Below are 16,747 nucleotides of genomic sequence, written 5' to 3'. Positions count from 1 at the left end.
CTTTTGAGATAATACCTTATGTGTGTATATGTGTGAATACAGAAAACATCGGAGCAGTGTGGGTCCGAGCAAACCTGTTTCCCAGCCCCGGCGGAACATCGTAGGCTGCAGGATTCAGCATGGGTGGAAAGAGGGGAATGGCCCTGTTACCCAGTGGAAAGGAACCGTTCTGGACCAGGTGCCTGTAAATCCTTCTTTGTATCTTATAAAATACGATGGATTTGACTGTGTTTATGGACTAGAACTTAATAAAGATGAAAGAGTTTCTGCGCTTGAAGTCCTCCCTGATAGAGTTGGTAAGTTCTTTTTATAATTTGTGCATTATATACTTTAAAAATGATATTGAAATGGATGCATTTTTATTATTTTACATTATTAATACTTCACTTTTATTGGAACACAAGCACCCCTCTTGATAAACATTATATTAAATCACCGAAAACCACAAAAATGGATCCTAAGCAGTTCAAGGAACTGTGTGAGAGATATAGAGATGTATATTTTCCCCCCAAGAAGTTTGCCACGTAATAATTTATAATATGGTTATTTCTAACATTTTTGCTCACTGTTTTCTGGACTCTGATGGGTAAGGTTATCAGTAGCTGAAATATCCTATGTGTTAATCTCATCTCATCAGATACAAAAGATAAGAGAATGCTGTGCCTTTAGAATCTTTCTGTGAAAGTGTATCTTTGTATACAACGTAAATGATAATTGTACTTTGAGCCAAAATTTAAACAACCAAAACGTGATCTTTATTATACACAGAGCTTGATTGAACAATGTTTGTGGAAATGAATGGCTCTTTTTAAATGTCATGCAGTGCCAGTTTTGCCTTGCAAGTGTTCCTTAAGGCATAAGGTCTAAGGTAAATAATAATTACCGATTTTATTAGTAGGGTGGGATACACCCAAACAAATATTACTTTTTTTTGAAGTATTTATTTTGAAATATTTTCTTATTACAGTGATGCTGCTCTTGTTTAAAATACTGGTTTATACTTTTAGAATTGTCTTTATAAGTCTGTACCATTAAATAATAAAGTTTCAGCAGATCTAGACTTGGGAGGTAGGAATTTTGGGATCAAATTGTCACAGGAAGAAATTAGTTCAGTCTCCTCGCTTTGTTTTTCTTCAGACTGTGCCATTGTGTCCCTGAGATATAACAAGTTTCCTTAGGAAGTTAATTCTGCCTTAGTAGCAAGTTATTTTGTTTTAGTCTTCTCTTTAGATATCAAATGCTAAATCTTTGCTCATCTGTATAAATATGGTTCAGTTTTCAAAGAAATCTTTCTTTAAATTTAAATCTTTATTATTATTCCTAAAAGTAATATTTAAATCTTTGTTATTTTCAACATTCTCATCTATTCTTAAGTGTGACTGATCACCTGCTCTTCCTCTTGATGCACATCCTACATTTCTTCTTGATCATGGCATTAATCCATTTCCCATATAAGAAACTTTAACATATTAAGAATCTTAACAGCAGAATTTTAGTCTCTGCCCCTTCTGAGATGACAGGTAGCTCACTTGAAGGTTCCTGCATATTGCTGCATGACTTGTGGTTGTTCGTCCTTTTGTCATCGAAGGATAGAAACTGTACAATATCTCTGGTGATGGGACTAAGGGTTCCATGTTGTTTGTAGTTTGGGATTATCTCTGTTTCCAACAGTAGTAATTTTGTAAACATTCAAGCAATATAAAAAGAAACCCAAGAGCTTTTCTGTAAATCAACAGTACATGTGCCTAATTCAGCTAATAGTTGCTATTAATTTTAGTATTTGTGGTATTAGGTTGGTGCAAAAGTAATTGCGGTTTTTGACACTGAAATTGAAAGTAATGGCCAAAACGGCAGTTACTTTGGCATCAACCTACTTTAGTCTAAAAAATTACTTGCTCTTCACTTACGTTTTATGTTGGAAGCAATTGCTTCAGGCAGTACATTAGAGTATCATTAAAATTATGTTTTTCTTAAGCTAAAGTTGGAGAAAAAAGTCAGTCAGCCAGAATGCATGTAATGTCACAGAGCAGTGGTTCCCAAAGCAAGGTCTGGGGACCCTTGGGTTCTCTAAAGCCCATTCAGGAGATTTGCAAGGTCAGAAATATTTTCATTTTGTTAAGCTGTGATTCGTGCTTTTCATTCTCTTTTTTTCTCAGTTACACAGTGGAGTTTCCCAGTATCTATTTGGAAGATTTGCATAACTTAGTGAACACAATATTTTCTTTATGAGCAGTGCATGGTACCAGATCATGTGTTGGTGAAAGAGCTATTCAAAGTGAAAGACTAACTACTTTTTTTAATTGTAAAAAACACATAGCATAAAATTTACTGTCCTAACCATTTTTAAGTGTACAGTTCAGTAGTGTGTTAAGTACATTCACATTGTTGAAACAGATCTCCAGAACTTCCTCATCTTACAAATCTGAAACTCTCTACCTATTAAACAAAACAACATGCCTTTCCTCCCATTCTCAGCCCCTGGCAACCACCATTCTACACTCTGTCTCTATGAATTTGACTATTCTAGATACCTCATAGAAGTGGAATCACACAGTATTTGTTTTGTGAGTAAGTTATTTCACTTAGCATAATGTCCTCAAAGTTCGTTCATGTTGTAACGTGTGACAGGATTTCCTTTCCTTTTAAGGCTGAAAAGAACATTCCATTGTATCTGTATACCACAGTTTGTTTATCATTAATGGACATTTGGATTGCTTCTACCTCTTGGTAGAATGTAAAATTGTACCATGTAAAATTGTGAATAGCACTCCTGTAAACATGGATATGCAGATATTTCTTTGAGATCCTGCTTTCAGTTGTTTTGGATATAGGCACAGGAGTGGGATTGCTGGATCATATGGTAATTATAATTTTAATTTTAATATCGTAATTCTAATTTCTTAGGTAGAACTACCCTACTGTTTTCCACAGCAGTTGTACCATTTTCCAGTCCTGCCTACAGTATACAAGGGTTCCAGTTCTCCATCCCTTGGTCAGCAGTTGCTATTTACTGTTTTTGTTATAGTGGTCATCCTGATAGGTGTGATATGATACCTCATTTTGTTTTGATTTGCATTTCTCTGATGATTAGTGATATTGAGCATCTTTTTATGTGCTTGTTGGCCACTTGTAAATCATCTTTGGGGAAATATCTACTCACATCCTTTGACCATTTTTTAATTAGGTTATTTTGATTTTTGTTGAGTTGTGAGAGTTCTTTATATGTTCTGGAGACATGAGTTTTAATGTAACAGTATGACAGATTTATTAATGGTTTCAGATTCTGCATTGTAACTAACCTTTAAGGAGCTAACTGTTGAATTTTGTGGTTTCATATAAGAATATCTAGAATTATCTGAAAGACAATTAGAATACTCTTTTCAGTATCATATCTTTGAGAGGCTGGATTTTATACATGAACCGAAAGAGCAGATCATAACAGATTGAGTGCTAAAGCAGATATGAGAATCTACTTGTTCTTTTTAAAACCTAGACATTAGGAGATTTGCAAAAATGTAAAATTAAGCCACTCTTAATATATTTTGATAGGAAATAGTTATTTTTAATTTAAAATACATTGATACATAGGTATTTTTAAATAAATGTTTCTAGATTTGTTTTTCGTTTTCTGAAGTAGTAAATATTGGTAGGCATTATCTATGTAAACAGATGCCTTTTTAGGTCTGTAGTAATTTCTATTTCTGTTTTAATTATTTTTTTAGAGACAGGATCTCGCTTTGTCACCCAGGCTGGAGTATAGTGGTATGATCAGGGCTCACTGCTGTCTCAACACGTTGGGCTCAAACAGTCCTCCTGCCTCAGTCTCCCGAGTTGCTGGGACTACAGGCACTCACCACAGTACCCTGCTAATTTTTAACTTTTTGTAGAGATGAGATCTCATTATGTTGCCCAGGCTGGTCTCAAACTCCTGGCCTCAAGCAGTCCTCCTACCTGGGGCTCAAAGTGCTAAGATTATTGGCGTGAGCCACTGTGCCCAGCCAGTAATTTTTAAGAATGCACATGGAGTTCTGAGATCTAGTAGTCTGAGATCTACTGGCTTTAAGAAACTAGTGGGGTTTTTTTAGTGTCATACACGGGGGGAATTCTATGTAATCTTTTCTTACTGCGTACTTAAAACCAACCATATTGTTTAGGGTATGCTGATAAAATTAAATAGCAATACATTTATCAGGAAAATCTAACTTTTTTGTTTCTTTTGATTTAACAGAAATAGAAGTCTGTTGAATGAGGAAAATAGGAGTGCTAATTGTTTGTTGTTGTTGTTTTTGTTGTTGTTAAGACAGAGTCTCACTCCCGTAGCCCAGGCTGGAGCGCAGTGGCGCCATCTTGTCTCACTGCAGCCTTGACTTCTGGGTTTAGGTGATTCACCACCTGAGCCTTCTCAGTAGCTGGGACTACAGGCCTGCACCGCCACACCTGGCTAATGTTTTGTATTTTTAGTAGAGACGGGGTTTTGTCATGTTGCCCAGGCTGGCCTCAAACTTCTGGGCTCAAGTGATTCGCCCGCCTTGGACTCCCAAAGTGCTAGGATTACAGGCGTGAGCCACCGTGCTTGTCTCTAATTGTTTTTTTTTGTTAGTTTGTTTTTTAAAGATAATTGTTTTAATTTTGTATAAAGACAGTTATCTAATATTGTGGACTGGAGAAGTCTTAAAACCAATGGGATCCTTCATAGTTTTTCCAGTATTAAAAAGATGAAGGTGATAATTTTCACCACTTTTGAAAAATATTAAGGGCTAGGACCATTAATCTATCATTTCAGAGACCTGAGCTCCCAACCACATGGGGCATCTGATTAAGTCATACAAAATACTGACCTGCTATGATCTAGGTATAAAACGAGAAAGGGAAGGTCTCTGCTTTCATGGGGATGTACAAGCAACTAACAAGTACACAAATAACATAAAGTGGGATAACTTTAGATCATGGTGAATGTTATTAAGAGGTAAAATTGGGTAATGTGACTGGGATTTGTGGGGCTACGTTGTTGGTCAGGAGAACCCCAAAAAGAACCAGCCTTCTGAAGGTATGGGGAAGAGCTTATCAGGCAGAGGAGAGTGTGTCCTAATGGGAGAGGAAGAAGAGCAGAGAAGGCATGAGTAATGAGGAAGAAGATGGGAAACTTGAGGGCAGAGGCGTGATGGCTTAGGGCTTGGGGGCCATGGTGAGCAGTTTGGTTGTTTTTCAAATTATGAAGGGAAGGCATGGGAACATTTTAAATCACACAATGTGGTATCAGTGACACAGCGATTACTTTGATTGCAGTGAAGAATAAGATTGTAGGAGGAAGAGAGTAAAAACCTATGCCTTAATAAAAAGATGGAAATAAGACTGAAGGAAAACAAACACCAATTTCTTTAAAAAAAAAAAAAAAAACCTCTGTGCCTTGAATAGGTTTTCTAAGTTTTAAATAAACGTTCTGTGGTTATATAAGATGCTAATACAGGAGAAGCAAAGTGAACCATATACAGGAACTCTACTATTTTTGCAGTTCTTCTGTAAGTCTGAAATTATCTCAAAATTTAACTGTTAAGTAAACAATAACAAAAAATATTTTATACCTTGAATGAACAATTAAAACTTTTGATTTGGGTACAGAACCAAGAGCAGATGAGTCCAGAAAAATAAAAAAAAAAAATTATATTTTTTTCAATTAACTGACTTGGGACAAAATACTTCTATTCCTGTTGAATCCATCTCTGAGCTGGGGCCCAGTAGTTTGTCTTTGGTTTTTGTGCTTTTTAAAGCTTTCCCAGATTCTGATGCTTGCTAATACATTGCATGGACAAAATTTCAGGTGTAGCCTTCTTTAGTAAATTCAGTCTTCATAGTCGGTAATCAGTGAAACACTTTGTCAACTTTTTTTTTTTTTTTTTTTAATCCCCAGCAACATCTCGAATCAGCGATGCACACTTGGCAGACACAATGATTGGCAAAGCAGTGGAACATATGTTTGAGACAGAGGATGGTTCTAAAGATGAGTGGAGGGGAATGGTCTTAGCACGTGCACCTGTCATGAACACATGGTTTTACATTACCTATGAGAAAGACCCTGTCTTGTACATGTACCAACTCTTAGACGATTACAAAGAAGGCGACCTTCGCATTATGCCTGATTCCAGTAAGTATATATTGGCAACTTTTACTTTTGATAATTAGAAGGGATTTGGACTTTAGTACAAGATATTTGATTGGCTCTTTTGCAGATACATTTTTATTTTTGGATATATGATTATTCTTTTAGTCATGCACAAACACAGCCTTTGAAATTTTTCATCCAGTTGCTATGAATTTTAGATAAGAAAATATTTGATAATCAGTTCTGCTTGGCTTCTGTAATAAGATACAAGTTGTTTTATAATTACTAACAATACTACATATTACTTCTTGCTTTTATTTAAAAACATGATGGAATAGGGATCAGTAAAATATGTCCCCATGTACCCTGCTCAGCTTTAACAGTTATTATCTCATAGCCTGTCTAGTTTTATCAGTCCCCCCAGTGCAATTATTTTGAAGCTAATCCCAAGACATTGATTATTTCATCTGTAAATACTTGAACTTCAGAGCAGCGATCTTCAGCCTTTTTGTCACCGGGGACCAGTTTCATGGAAGACAGTTTTCTGTGGATTGGGGGGTTGGGTGTGGATATGGTGGTTTTGGAGGCGTTAGATTGCCGTAAGGAACACACAACCTAGATTCTTCACATGTGTAGTTCACAATAAGGTTTGTGCTCCTGTGAGAATCTGATGCCCTTGCTGATCTGACAGGAGGCAGAGCTCAGACGGCAGTGCTGTCTTTGCCGCTGCTCACCTCCTGCTGTGCGGTGTGGCCCAGGTGTCTGGGACTCCTGATTTAGAGAACATCAGTTTCAGAAAACAGTTGACTGCTAACTTTTCAGTAGCAACTGGAGTACAGAGTCAGTGTTTAGACAGATGATTTAGCTATTTCCACAACTAGTCTGGTCACACAGACACACAGGTAAGGTAGAAGAGGATGTGACCTGGGCTTAATTTCATTAGGCCTAGAAAAGCTTTATTGTGGTTTTTGTTTTTGGACAGAGTCTTGCTCTGTTGCTCAGGCTGGGCTGGAGTGCAATGGCGTGGTCTTGGCTCACTGCAACCTCCGCCTCCCAGGCTCAAGCGAGTCTCCTGCCCCAGCCTTCCAAGTGGCTGGGACTGCAGGCACCCACCGCCACGCCTGGCTAATTTTTGTTTGTTTGCTTGTTTTGTTTTATATTTTAGTAGAGATGGGGTTTCACCATATTGGCCAGGGTGGTCTCAAACTCCTGAGCTCAGGTAGTCCACCAGCCTTGGCCTCCCACAAGTGTTAGGATTACAGGCGAGAGCCATTACGGCCATGTTAGTCCATATAGTTAGTCCATTTAAAATGTGCATTTCTGTACTTTTTAATATATGCACAGATATGTACAGTCCTCACCATAGTCGATTTTAGAACATTTTCATCACCTCAAAGGAAAACCTTGTATCTATTAGCTGTCAGTCCTTTATTCCTCCAACCCCCTAGCCTTAAGCAACCAGTAATACTTGCTGTGTAAATTTCCCTGTTGTGGACGTTCATATGAATGGACTATATGGTGTGAGGTCCTTTGTGCTAGCTTCTTTTTCCCTTAGCATATTTTGAGATTTCATTCACGCTGTAGCATATATCAGTACTTCATTCCTTTTAATGGCCAAATACGATTCCATTGTATGGATATACTACATTTTGATTAGCCATTCATCCAATAAAGGACATCTGAGTTGTTTCCCCACCTCTTTTTGTGTCCTAAGAATCTTTTGCCAAATCTGAGGTCATAAAGATTTACCCCTGTTTTCTTCTAAGAGTTTTATAGTTATAGCTCTTACTTAGAGGTCTTTGATGCATTTTCAAGTTAATTTTTGTTTGTGGTTCAAGTTAAGGGTCCAACTTCATTTTTTTTGCTTGTGACTGCCTATCTAGTTGTCCAAGCACCATTTTTTGAAAAGACTATTCTTTCCACTGTTGAATGGTTTTGGCATCCTTGTTGCACGGTGGCTCACACCTGTAATCCCAGTACTTTGGGAGGCCAAGGTGGGTGGATCACGAGATCAGGAGTTCGAGACCAGCCTGGGCAACACGGGGAAACCCTATCTCTACTAAAAATTAGCCAGGCATGGTGGCGGGCACCAGTAATCCCAGCTACTCGGGAGGCTGAGGCAGGAGAATCGCTTGAACCTGGGAAGTGGACGTTGCAGTGAGCCAAGACTGCACCATTGCACTCCAGCCTGGGCGACAGAGCGAGACTCCGTCTCAAAACAAAAAAACAAAACAAAACAAAAAAGTTGACCACAGATATGTGGGTGTGTTTCTGGACTCTCAATTCTGTTGCATTAGTTTGTACGTCTGTTGCTATGTCAGTGCTGCATTGTCTTGATTACATTGCTTTGTGGTAAATTTTGAGATCAAGAAGTTTGAGTCCTGCTTTTTTTTTTTTTTTCCTCCTTTTTTTGAGACAGTCGCACTCTGTTGCTCAGGCTGGAGTATAGTGACACGATCTCGGCTCATTGCAACCTCTGCCTCCCAAGGAACTGGGATTACAGGCGTGCGCCACCACATTCGGCTAACTTTCGTATTTTTAGCAGAGATGGGGTTTTGCCATATTGGCCAGGCTAGTCTTGAATTCCTGGGGTGAAGTGATCTGCCCACTTCAGTCTCCTAGAGTGCTGGGATTACAGGTGTAAGCCACTGTGCCCCAGCCCCTCCTTTCTTTTTCAGAAGTGTTTTGGCTATTCTGGGTCCCTTGCAATTTCATATAAATTTTAGAATCAACTTGCCAGAACAAAGAAGTCACCTGGGATTCTGACAGGGACTATGTCGAATTTGTAGATCAGTTTTGAAGAGTATTGCCCTCTTAACAATGTTAACAAGACTTTACAAGTCTTCTAATTCATGGCTTGATCTCAGCTCACTGCAGCCTCTGCCTCTCAGGTTCCAGCGATTCTCCTGCCTCAGCCTCCCGGGTAGCTGGGGTTACAGGCACACGCCTCCTTGCCTAGCTCATTTTTGTATTTTTAGTAGAGACGAGGTTTCACCATGTTGACCAGGCTGGTCTCGAACTCCTGACCTCAGGTGAGCCACCACGCCTGGCCACTTTTATTTTTTTTTTTGAGATGGAGTCTTGCTCTGTTGCCAGGCTGGTGAGCAGTGGCACGATCTTGGCTCACTGCAACCTCTGACTCCCAGGTTCAGGCAATTCTCCTGCCTCAGCCTCCCAAGTAGCTGGGATTACAGACGCGCGCCACCATACCCATCTAATTTTTGTATTTTTAGTAGAGATAGATTTTCACCATGTTGGCCAGGATGGTCTTGATCTCCTGACCTTGTGTCTCTCGCCTCAGCCTCGCAAAGTGCTGGGATTACAGGTGTGAGCCACTGCGCCCGGCTCCACATTTCTTTTATTAAATTTACTTCTAAGGATTTTATCCTTTTTGATGCCATTGTATGTATGAATTGAATTGTTTTCTTAATTTCACTTTTGGATAAGCTTGTTCCTTTAAAAATTACTCAGTGGCCTTTCTTCACGCACATGAATCTCTGGCCTTGGACAGATGTAACTGGTAGGCCCTCTCCGTACATTAGCCATGCGTCAGTCATCTTTTTTAAAAAAAATTCTTCCTATGAATAAGTTAGTTAACATACTAATTTGCTCATCTGGCCTTGAATTTCTACTTCTTCGATAACATATTTTTAAAATTTTTGGGCTGGGCATGGTGACTCACGCCTGTAATCCCAGCATTTTGGGAGGCCGAGGTGGGCGGATCACCTGAGGTCAGGAGTTTGAGGCCAGCCTGGTCAATATGGTGAAACCCCGTCTCTACTAAAAATTAAAAAATTAGCCAAGTGTGGTGGAGGGCGCCTGTAGTCCCAGCTACTTGGGAGGCTGAGGCAGAAGAATCGCTTGAACCCGGGAGGCGGAAGTTGTAGCGAGTTGAGATTGCACCACTGCACTGCAGCCTGGGTGACAAGAGCAAAACTCCATCTCAAAAAGAAAAAAAAAATTGTGTACATTTGTTATAAAGGGGGTAATGCAAATTACATACTCAGGAATTTGTCATGAGAACATTTCTTTAAAAAGCATTTCTCCAACCTGTATGAGGTGACTTGAACATTTTTTTATAGATAAATAGAGCAAGTACTGTTAACTTAATCATAGGAAATGCAAGGGCGTCTGCAATTCTGCATCGCTTTTCCTAGCCATTTTTTGATCTTCCCTCTCCTTTAATTCTCCAAACTTATATTTGTGTGTGTGTGTGTGTGTGTGCACGTGCGCGTGCTATGGAAGCTTATTACCTTTAGAAACAGTGGTGATGCTCTGATCTAATGATTTCTGAAAGGGTCCTGTTCGCATACCCACTGTGATGCTAAAACAGGCCTCTACATGACTCCCTTGGTTAGCTGAGTTACTGTAAAATTCACGTGCGATCGTGTATTTGTAATTCCTTTGTAAACGTGCCACAAAAATATGGCAGTATGATGATACTGCTTAAGGGAAGAGAATTTTTAAAGAAAAGAGTTCAGCTTATATTGCTTTGTTTCTTTTAAAAGAACTGATTATGCTCAGATGTTTTATTTTTATTGCTTGTGACTCTTAGTACCAGAGATCACAGTAGCAGTTTTTGGATTGTCATTCAGTGAGAGAATTTATTGTAACCAAAGAGGCAGACTACTATTAATACATGTACATTATATGGTCCACACCAGGATACCTGTGAGAGGAAAATGGCATTACTACCAATTGTGCCAGGATAACATGGACTGTCTTATGTAGCATGTAGCTGGATCCTCTGGTTGCCCTACCTGAAGGCCACCTGCTACTACGAGGAAAAGAGCTTTGAGTTTTTCAGAACCCATGCAGAGTTTCTTAAAATAGAATTATAACTGCCTAGCAAACCCCCCCCTCTCGTTTTTTTCTTTTACTTTGTTTTTTTGTTGTTGGTGGTGATGGTTTGCTGTTTGTATGTGTTTTCTTACAGGGTAGAGGCAGTACATTAATCTTGGGGACCTTTTAAACAGTGCAGATGCCTGTGCCATCCTCAGAGATTCCCTTGTAGTTGTCCTGGGCTGAAGTTCATTCAGCACCGATTTTTAAAGCATGGAAAGCTTAAATTTTGGAACTGAGTTAGGAAGATGATGTGAAATGCAGTGAAGTTGAGGGGGAAGAAGCTTTAAGGATTCACAGAGTAAAACCAATGGTACTCAGGCATTTTAAATGTGTGCCATATTCTCAGTAATCCCTGTAGGAATTGTCTGCTTTCAAATTATATTTCAAAGCCACTCAAACTTATTTTCATTTAATTACAGCTACAGATTAAACATAGGCCAAAGAAATTTTTGGTTATGATTTTCAGAATTGTTCATGTATCTAGATGGGGGTCGGCAAACTGTGAAAAAAAGTTTTATTATTGGAACACAGCCACATCTGTTTATATACATATCATCAGTGGCTGCTTTTGTGCTACAGTGGCAGAGTTCAGCAGTTGGGACAGAGACCATATGCCCCTAAGCCTGAAATATTTACTGTCTTGTCTTTTACGAAAACGTTTGCTGACTCCTGGTCTAGATAATCATGAATTCAGGCTATTAAAATTTTTTTTTAGTTACGAAAATAAATATGTGAGTTGATTTATATCTAAAAATTGACTTAGAAATTTTTTCTCTCTCTCTCTCTTTTTTTTTTTTTTTTTAATATAGATGATTCACCTCCAGCAGAAAGGGAACCAGGAGAAGTTGTGGACAGCCTGGTAGGCAAACAAGTGGAATATGCCAAAGAAGATGGCTCGAAAAGGACTGGCATGGTCATTCATCAAGTAGAAGCCAAGCCCTCCGTCTATTTCATCAAGTTTGATGATGATTTCCATATTTATGTCTACGATTTGGTGAAAACATCCTAGATGTCATCACAAACTCTGCCAAATTTGTGGAACTATGAAATGTATTATTTGTAGACATAAAGACTTGATTGCTTTCCAGTTTAATGAAAGCTTAAATGTCCCTGCGAACCCACAATCTCTGCCAGCAGAACTGGTTTTGTTCTGAATAGTACAGATTGATGTGAACACAAAGCATTTTGTGTAAGGAGAACCCCTTTCTTTTAAAAGAAGTCTGTCTATTTCGAGGGGAGTTACAGGCAAGTTTGGTAAAAGTTAAGCTAGTATCATAGTCATTTAAAATTGTAATAGATCTTAACCATTTTCCCCCTCACCCTAACACTCTTATTCTGCCGCCACAATGCAAGCATAGTTTGATGTTTTCGTTATTGCCTTTTTTGAGATATATGTATCTGTATCTACCTATATCTATATGTGTGTATACATATATAATATATACACACAGATACATGTGTACACACACACACCACACACACCCCACTGGCAGTCTTTTCTTTGTGGATTAGGATGGGGGTGACATAATTTTCTTGAGTTTAACAGGAGTGCTTTACCCAAGTCAGTCATGGTTATGATATCACTGCTCTTTATTTAAAAGTAAACTTTGGGCACAGGAAGCATATGGGAACATTCAGCTTGTTTAAAAAAAATCAGAAGTTCAGAGCACCTTTTCAATCTGGAGCCCTTAAACCATAAGTCCAAATATGAATTACTTGTGAACAGTTAATGACCCATATTAGAATTTTACAATCTGGTGAAAAATCTGGGTAAAAGGCTACCTTTAATTGTAAGCTTTGATTTTTTTTTTTTTTTTTTTTGGGTTACATTTTAGTCATAAATTCTTTTTCGCAAAGCCCAGGTCCTTGTTCCACACAGTGTAATGTAGGTGTATTTTGGACAGCACATACGGTCCATTGTGTACAAATCAGTAATCTGGATTTCAGTACATGGATTTAAAAGGCAACAATCCATCACTGGTTTGTGTGTTTTTGGTAAGTTTCTGGAAGAATACAATGCTTTTATATTGGAAGTATGTTTTGAGTGGCATTGTTGCCTTCTGACAAGCTCTCTGGGACTTTTAAAGTTTTATTACTATTATTGCTAATGTATGATTATGGTCAGAAACTTTCAACCCACCCCTTCCCGCCTACCTCTGGCTTTTCCTCACAAAGAATGTCTAGACAAATAGCAGCTTAGTCTCCTGACACCTCTTGTGGGGTGCATGTTCCTGCTCCAGGTGTGCTGTTCATGTGGATTCATTCCATTCAGTGGCCCCTTGGGGTTTGCATGCCAGTGAAGCGTTACCATAGAAGAGCCAGCCGTTTGTGTTCGCTTGGTGGGTGTAAGTAATAGCAGCCCTTAGCCACGGAGTCTTTATGTGGTTTATTCCTGCAAGGTTGTTTTAAACTGAAATAGAACTGCTAGTGTGATTGGTTGATCAGCAAAACAGCTGCTCTCATTTTGTTTTGGAGGAACCCTGGTGGTTTGACAGCCAGGAGAAAGGCCATATGTGAAACCAGTCTCTTGTGGAGATTGGAAATCCTCCCTGATACTTGGGCAGAGCCTAAACGTGCATGCTTGTCACTTAAACACCAGAAGTTTGAATCAGAGGTCCGAGTGACCTCTTTTGTGGCTGTTTTTGATGGTTTCCAGGCCTCTTTATGCATGGTTTGCTTGATGCCCATTTTTTGTGCCTTGTGCTGTTGGATGGTAACGACCACTCACCATGTAAACACAGTACCTCAGTTTTCTGTCCACAGCTGCAGTCGCTCTGTCCCTCGTGCTTCACTGTGGGCAGCCAGGGACAAGCTTCTGAAAGCAGTGTGATACCCAAGTCATAGGTGCTTCTCGTGTGTGAACAGGTGTCATTTTGCAGATCTGTTATGTGTTTTCCTGTTGACTCTTAAGAGTCCCTGCATGTAAGTCTCAAAGCTGAGCCTGGCTCCTAGAGTCCAGACTGACATTACAGCGCAAGAGTTTGCAAGTGTGTCCAGCATGCACCGACTGTGCAGAACTTGGCTCGGTAACTTTGGGTGGAAAAATAAAGTACATTTTGAAGTATCTTGAGGGTTGGGTCAATTGAGACATTTCTAGCATTACTTAATGACTTGCATTGTGGTTTTTCTGCAAGCAACTTTAATGACTTTTTTTATACCACATGGTCTCCCAGTTTCTAGATGAATGCAACATGATGATGGTGATGATGACAATGAGTTTAATCATTGTTCATTTGTTGCCTTTAGGGCTGAGGGAAAGGGAAGGTTTGTTTTATTTTCTCCCCATTTTCCCCCATTCTGTCTTTCTTTTGGTGGCTTACACCACATGTAATGACGCTATGACTAATTCTGCTCCCAAGCCCTTGTATCTTGGGCTTCATTTTAGGCTCATGTGTCAGATCTGCATGCATTGCTTGCATTTTTCTGGTATCTGAATGTTGGTTCCTTGTTCCAGGAATTCAACATTAATTTCCAAAAGTATCATGGGACTTGTGACAACACAAGACATGAATCTATGTATAAAATTTATCGGCCTTTCTCATTTACCTGCTCTAGTATTATTGTATTGTGTGTGCGTGCGTGTGTGATGTCAGGCTGCCACGTAAAACTTCAGAGAAAAATCTTAAAAGCAGACCATCCTTTTTTGCATGCTCTATTCTAAGTAGAATGTTCAATGTAACTGACTAAAATTGCATGTTAAAGATATTTAGGTTTTTTTGTTTTCTTTATTTTTATTTGTTTTCAGTTTCCTGTATATTTGCTTACTGTGCCGTTTTAGTGGTTTTAGGATAAAAATGCACTGGTGAAGCAAATGTAGTGCCAACAGAAGGTGATTTTCTAGTTGTAAATGTCATGCAGCATTTGAAGGGACTGTGTTTTCTTAAAAAAAAAATCACAGTTACTTCTAAACCAGATTTCATTTCTTTTATCGTTTTATGTGCCAAACCACGAAGTGCATTGGGCTTGAATCTCTGAACACTGTAGACCCATTAGAAGACTGTTCCGATTGTCACAAATTGTAGTGCCTGAAAACACTCTTAAGCTGATTGTCTTAAAAAAATGAAAGTTCTCCAAAGACAAAACAGGAACAATTATTATAACAAAATAATTATGGTTGAAATGTCTGTGGTTCCTTGGAAATGCTGCGCTCTTTGTGTTTTTCCATCATTAGTGCAGTTGGAATGAATGTGTATAGGTCAGAGGTCTTCGTGTTCACATTTTAAAATTAGGTAAATGACCTCATCTTTCAAGCTTGAATTCATTTTTAATTTTAATTTTATTTTATACAATGTGTAGACAGTTCCCTGTTCTCTGCATTTAGAAGTATACACAATATAAATCTGTTAATTCTGTAAGTAATTTTTATAATTATGATGTAACTCTATCTTATCCTTAAAACATTTAAAATAAACCCTTTATGTGCAACTCCTGACTGTAAAGTTTGTGCTCATGAGCAACATGTGATGTGTTAAACTTGATTCTGAAAAGTTTTTTGGGCCAAGTAACCTTTTCACCACATGTAAATGTCAGATATGCATAGAAACAGAAAGAAATAGAATTTTTATTTGATTGATAACATTCAATAATACCTGAAAGAAGAGGAGGCAGTCATCAATATCACACATATATTAAATATTGAAGTTTGCAATTTGTCATTGAGAAAGTTTAACTTACAAGATCTTAAACTTAAAAAAAAATTCTTTTAAATATAATTAAATAATGTGTGTTTTATACTTTCACATGTATTCTTGCTTTGAATATTTATAATGCTTTTACTTATACTTAAATAATAAACAATGGGATTCTATAGTGAAAAATCACTATTTCTCAATGCTAGGATACAAAAAAATGAAAGTAATATAGGCTGGTGCAAAGTAATAGCAGTTTTGCCATTGCTTTTATGGCAAAAAATGCAGTTACTTTTGCACCAGCCTAATATTAACACCTATGTATGTTTTATCTTTCTTGATTATTTTAATCAATGAGGTAAAAAGTGGAATTTATGGCATGCTTTAATAAGATTTTTTTTTTTTTTTTTTAATGTTTCCTAGTTCCTTTTGGCCAAAGGATCTTGTGCTTAAGTCTGGGATATTTACCTGCCTTTGGGAGAATGGTTGATACTTGGTGAGGGATGAATGCAAACTTGGGCTTTGGGACGCTGGGCTTCTAGGTTTGTGTCAGTGCAATGCCTATGCCCCAAGACCATGGAGGTTACTGAGGTGGACTGAAGGCAGGGTCTAGTCCGGCTTTGGTGGAAGAAGGCTGCAGTTTAGGGAGGAAATGAGCCATTGGGAAGCACAGGTGCCCCTCTTGAGTCTGGGTTTTCTGACCTTCCTTGCTGAAGGTAGATTATTCGTTGTCTGTGTTATCTATCATGGGTACAGCTCTGTAAATATTGCCCCAAAAGTATAAGAAAGCAAGTTTAGTCTGAAGTTTGAAACTTGATAACTAGTATTTGTAAACTAATGAATCAACTCCCCTATTTAAAGCAGTCATCACTCTGTTGGATAATTTTTGTTTTTTTTCTTGGTACAATTAAACTCTGTGATGACAAAAGCATTTGATACTAATAAAGCATTCATAAATGCTTAATAAGTACCTTGCCAAGCACTTTCCACAGTATTTTGTTTAGTTCTTAACAGTCTTTTGAGGAAGAGGCAGAGATTGAGTATCTCACGCAGGATTATAGAGGAATGAAGACTCAGATCTCTATTTTGTGCCCAGACTCTGAGCTGCTTTATGAACACCTCAATTAAATTACTTCACTGGAGTGATTTGAGTAATCTATCTATAGTGTAATAT

At 38.4% G+C, this 16,747-nt stretch overlaps 1 protein-coding gene across 15 annotated transcripts in view; it reads left to right on the top strand.

Moving 5' to 3' along the window:
* Positions 1-15,370, top strand: part of SPIN1 (spindlin 1) — an 88,860-nt gene extending 73,490 nt beyond the window's left edge. For all 15 annotated transcript variants that reach the window (XM_009244593.4, XM_063713895.1, XM_054519458.2 and 12 more), the window contains 3 exon segments: positions 43-296; positions 5,909-6,142; positions 11,755-15,370. In XM_009244593.4, the coding sequence (XP_009242868.1) occupies positions 43-296; positions 5,909-6,142; positions 11,755-11,954 (688 nt within the window). In that variant the 3' untranslated portion in view covers positions 11,955-15,370.
* The last annotated feature ends 1,377 nt before the right edge of the window (positions 15,371-16,747 follow it).

This window comes from Pongo abelii, chromosome 13 (genome assembly GCF_028885655.2).
Source record: "Pongo abelii isolate AG06213 chromosome 13, NHGRI_mPonAbe1-v2.0_pri, whole genome shotgun sequence".
In the NCBI taxonomy this organism is placed as follows: domain Eukaryota; kingdom Metazoa; phylum Chordata; class Mammalia; order Primates; family Hominidae; genus Pongo; species Pongo abelii.
This window is presented reverse-complemented; position numbering and strand designations above follow the sequence as displayed.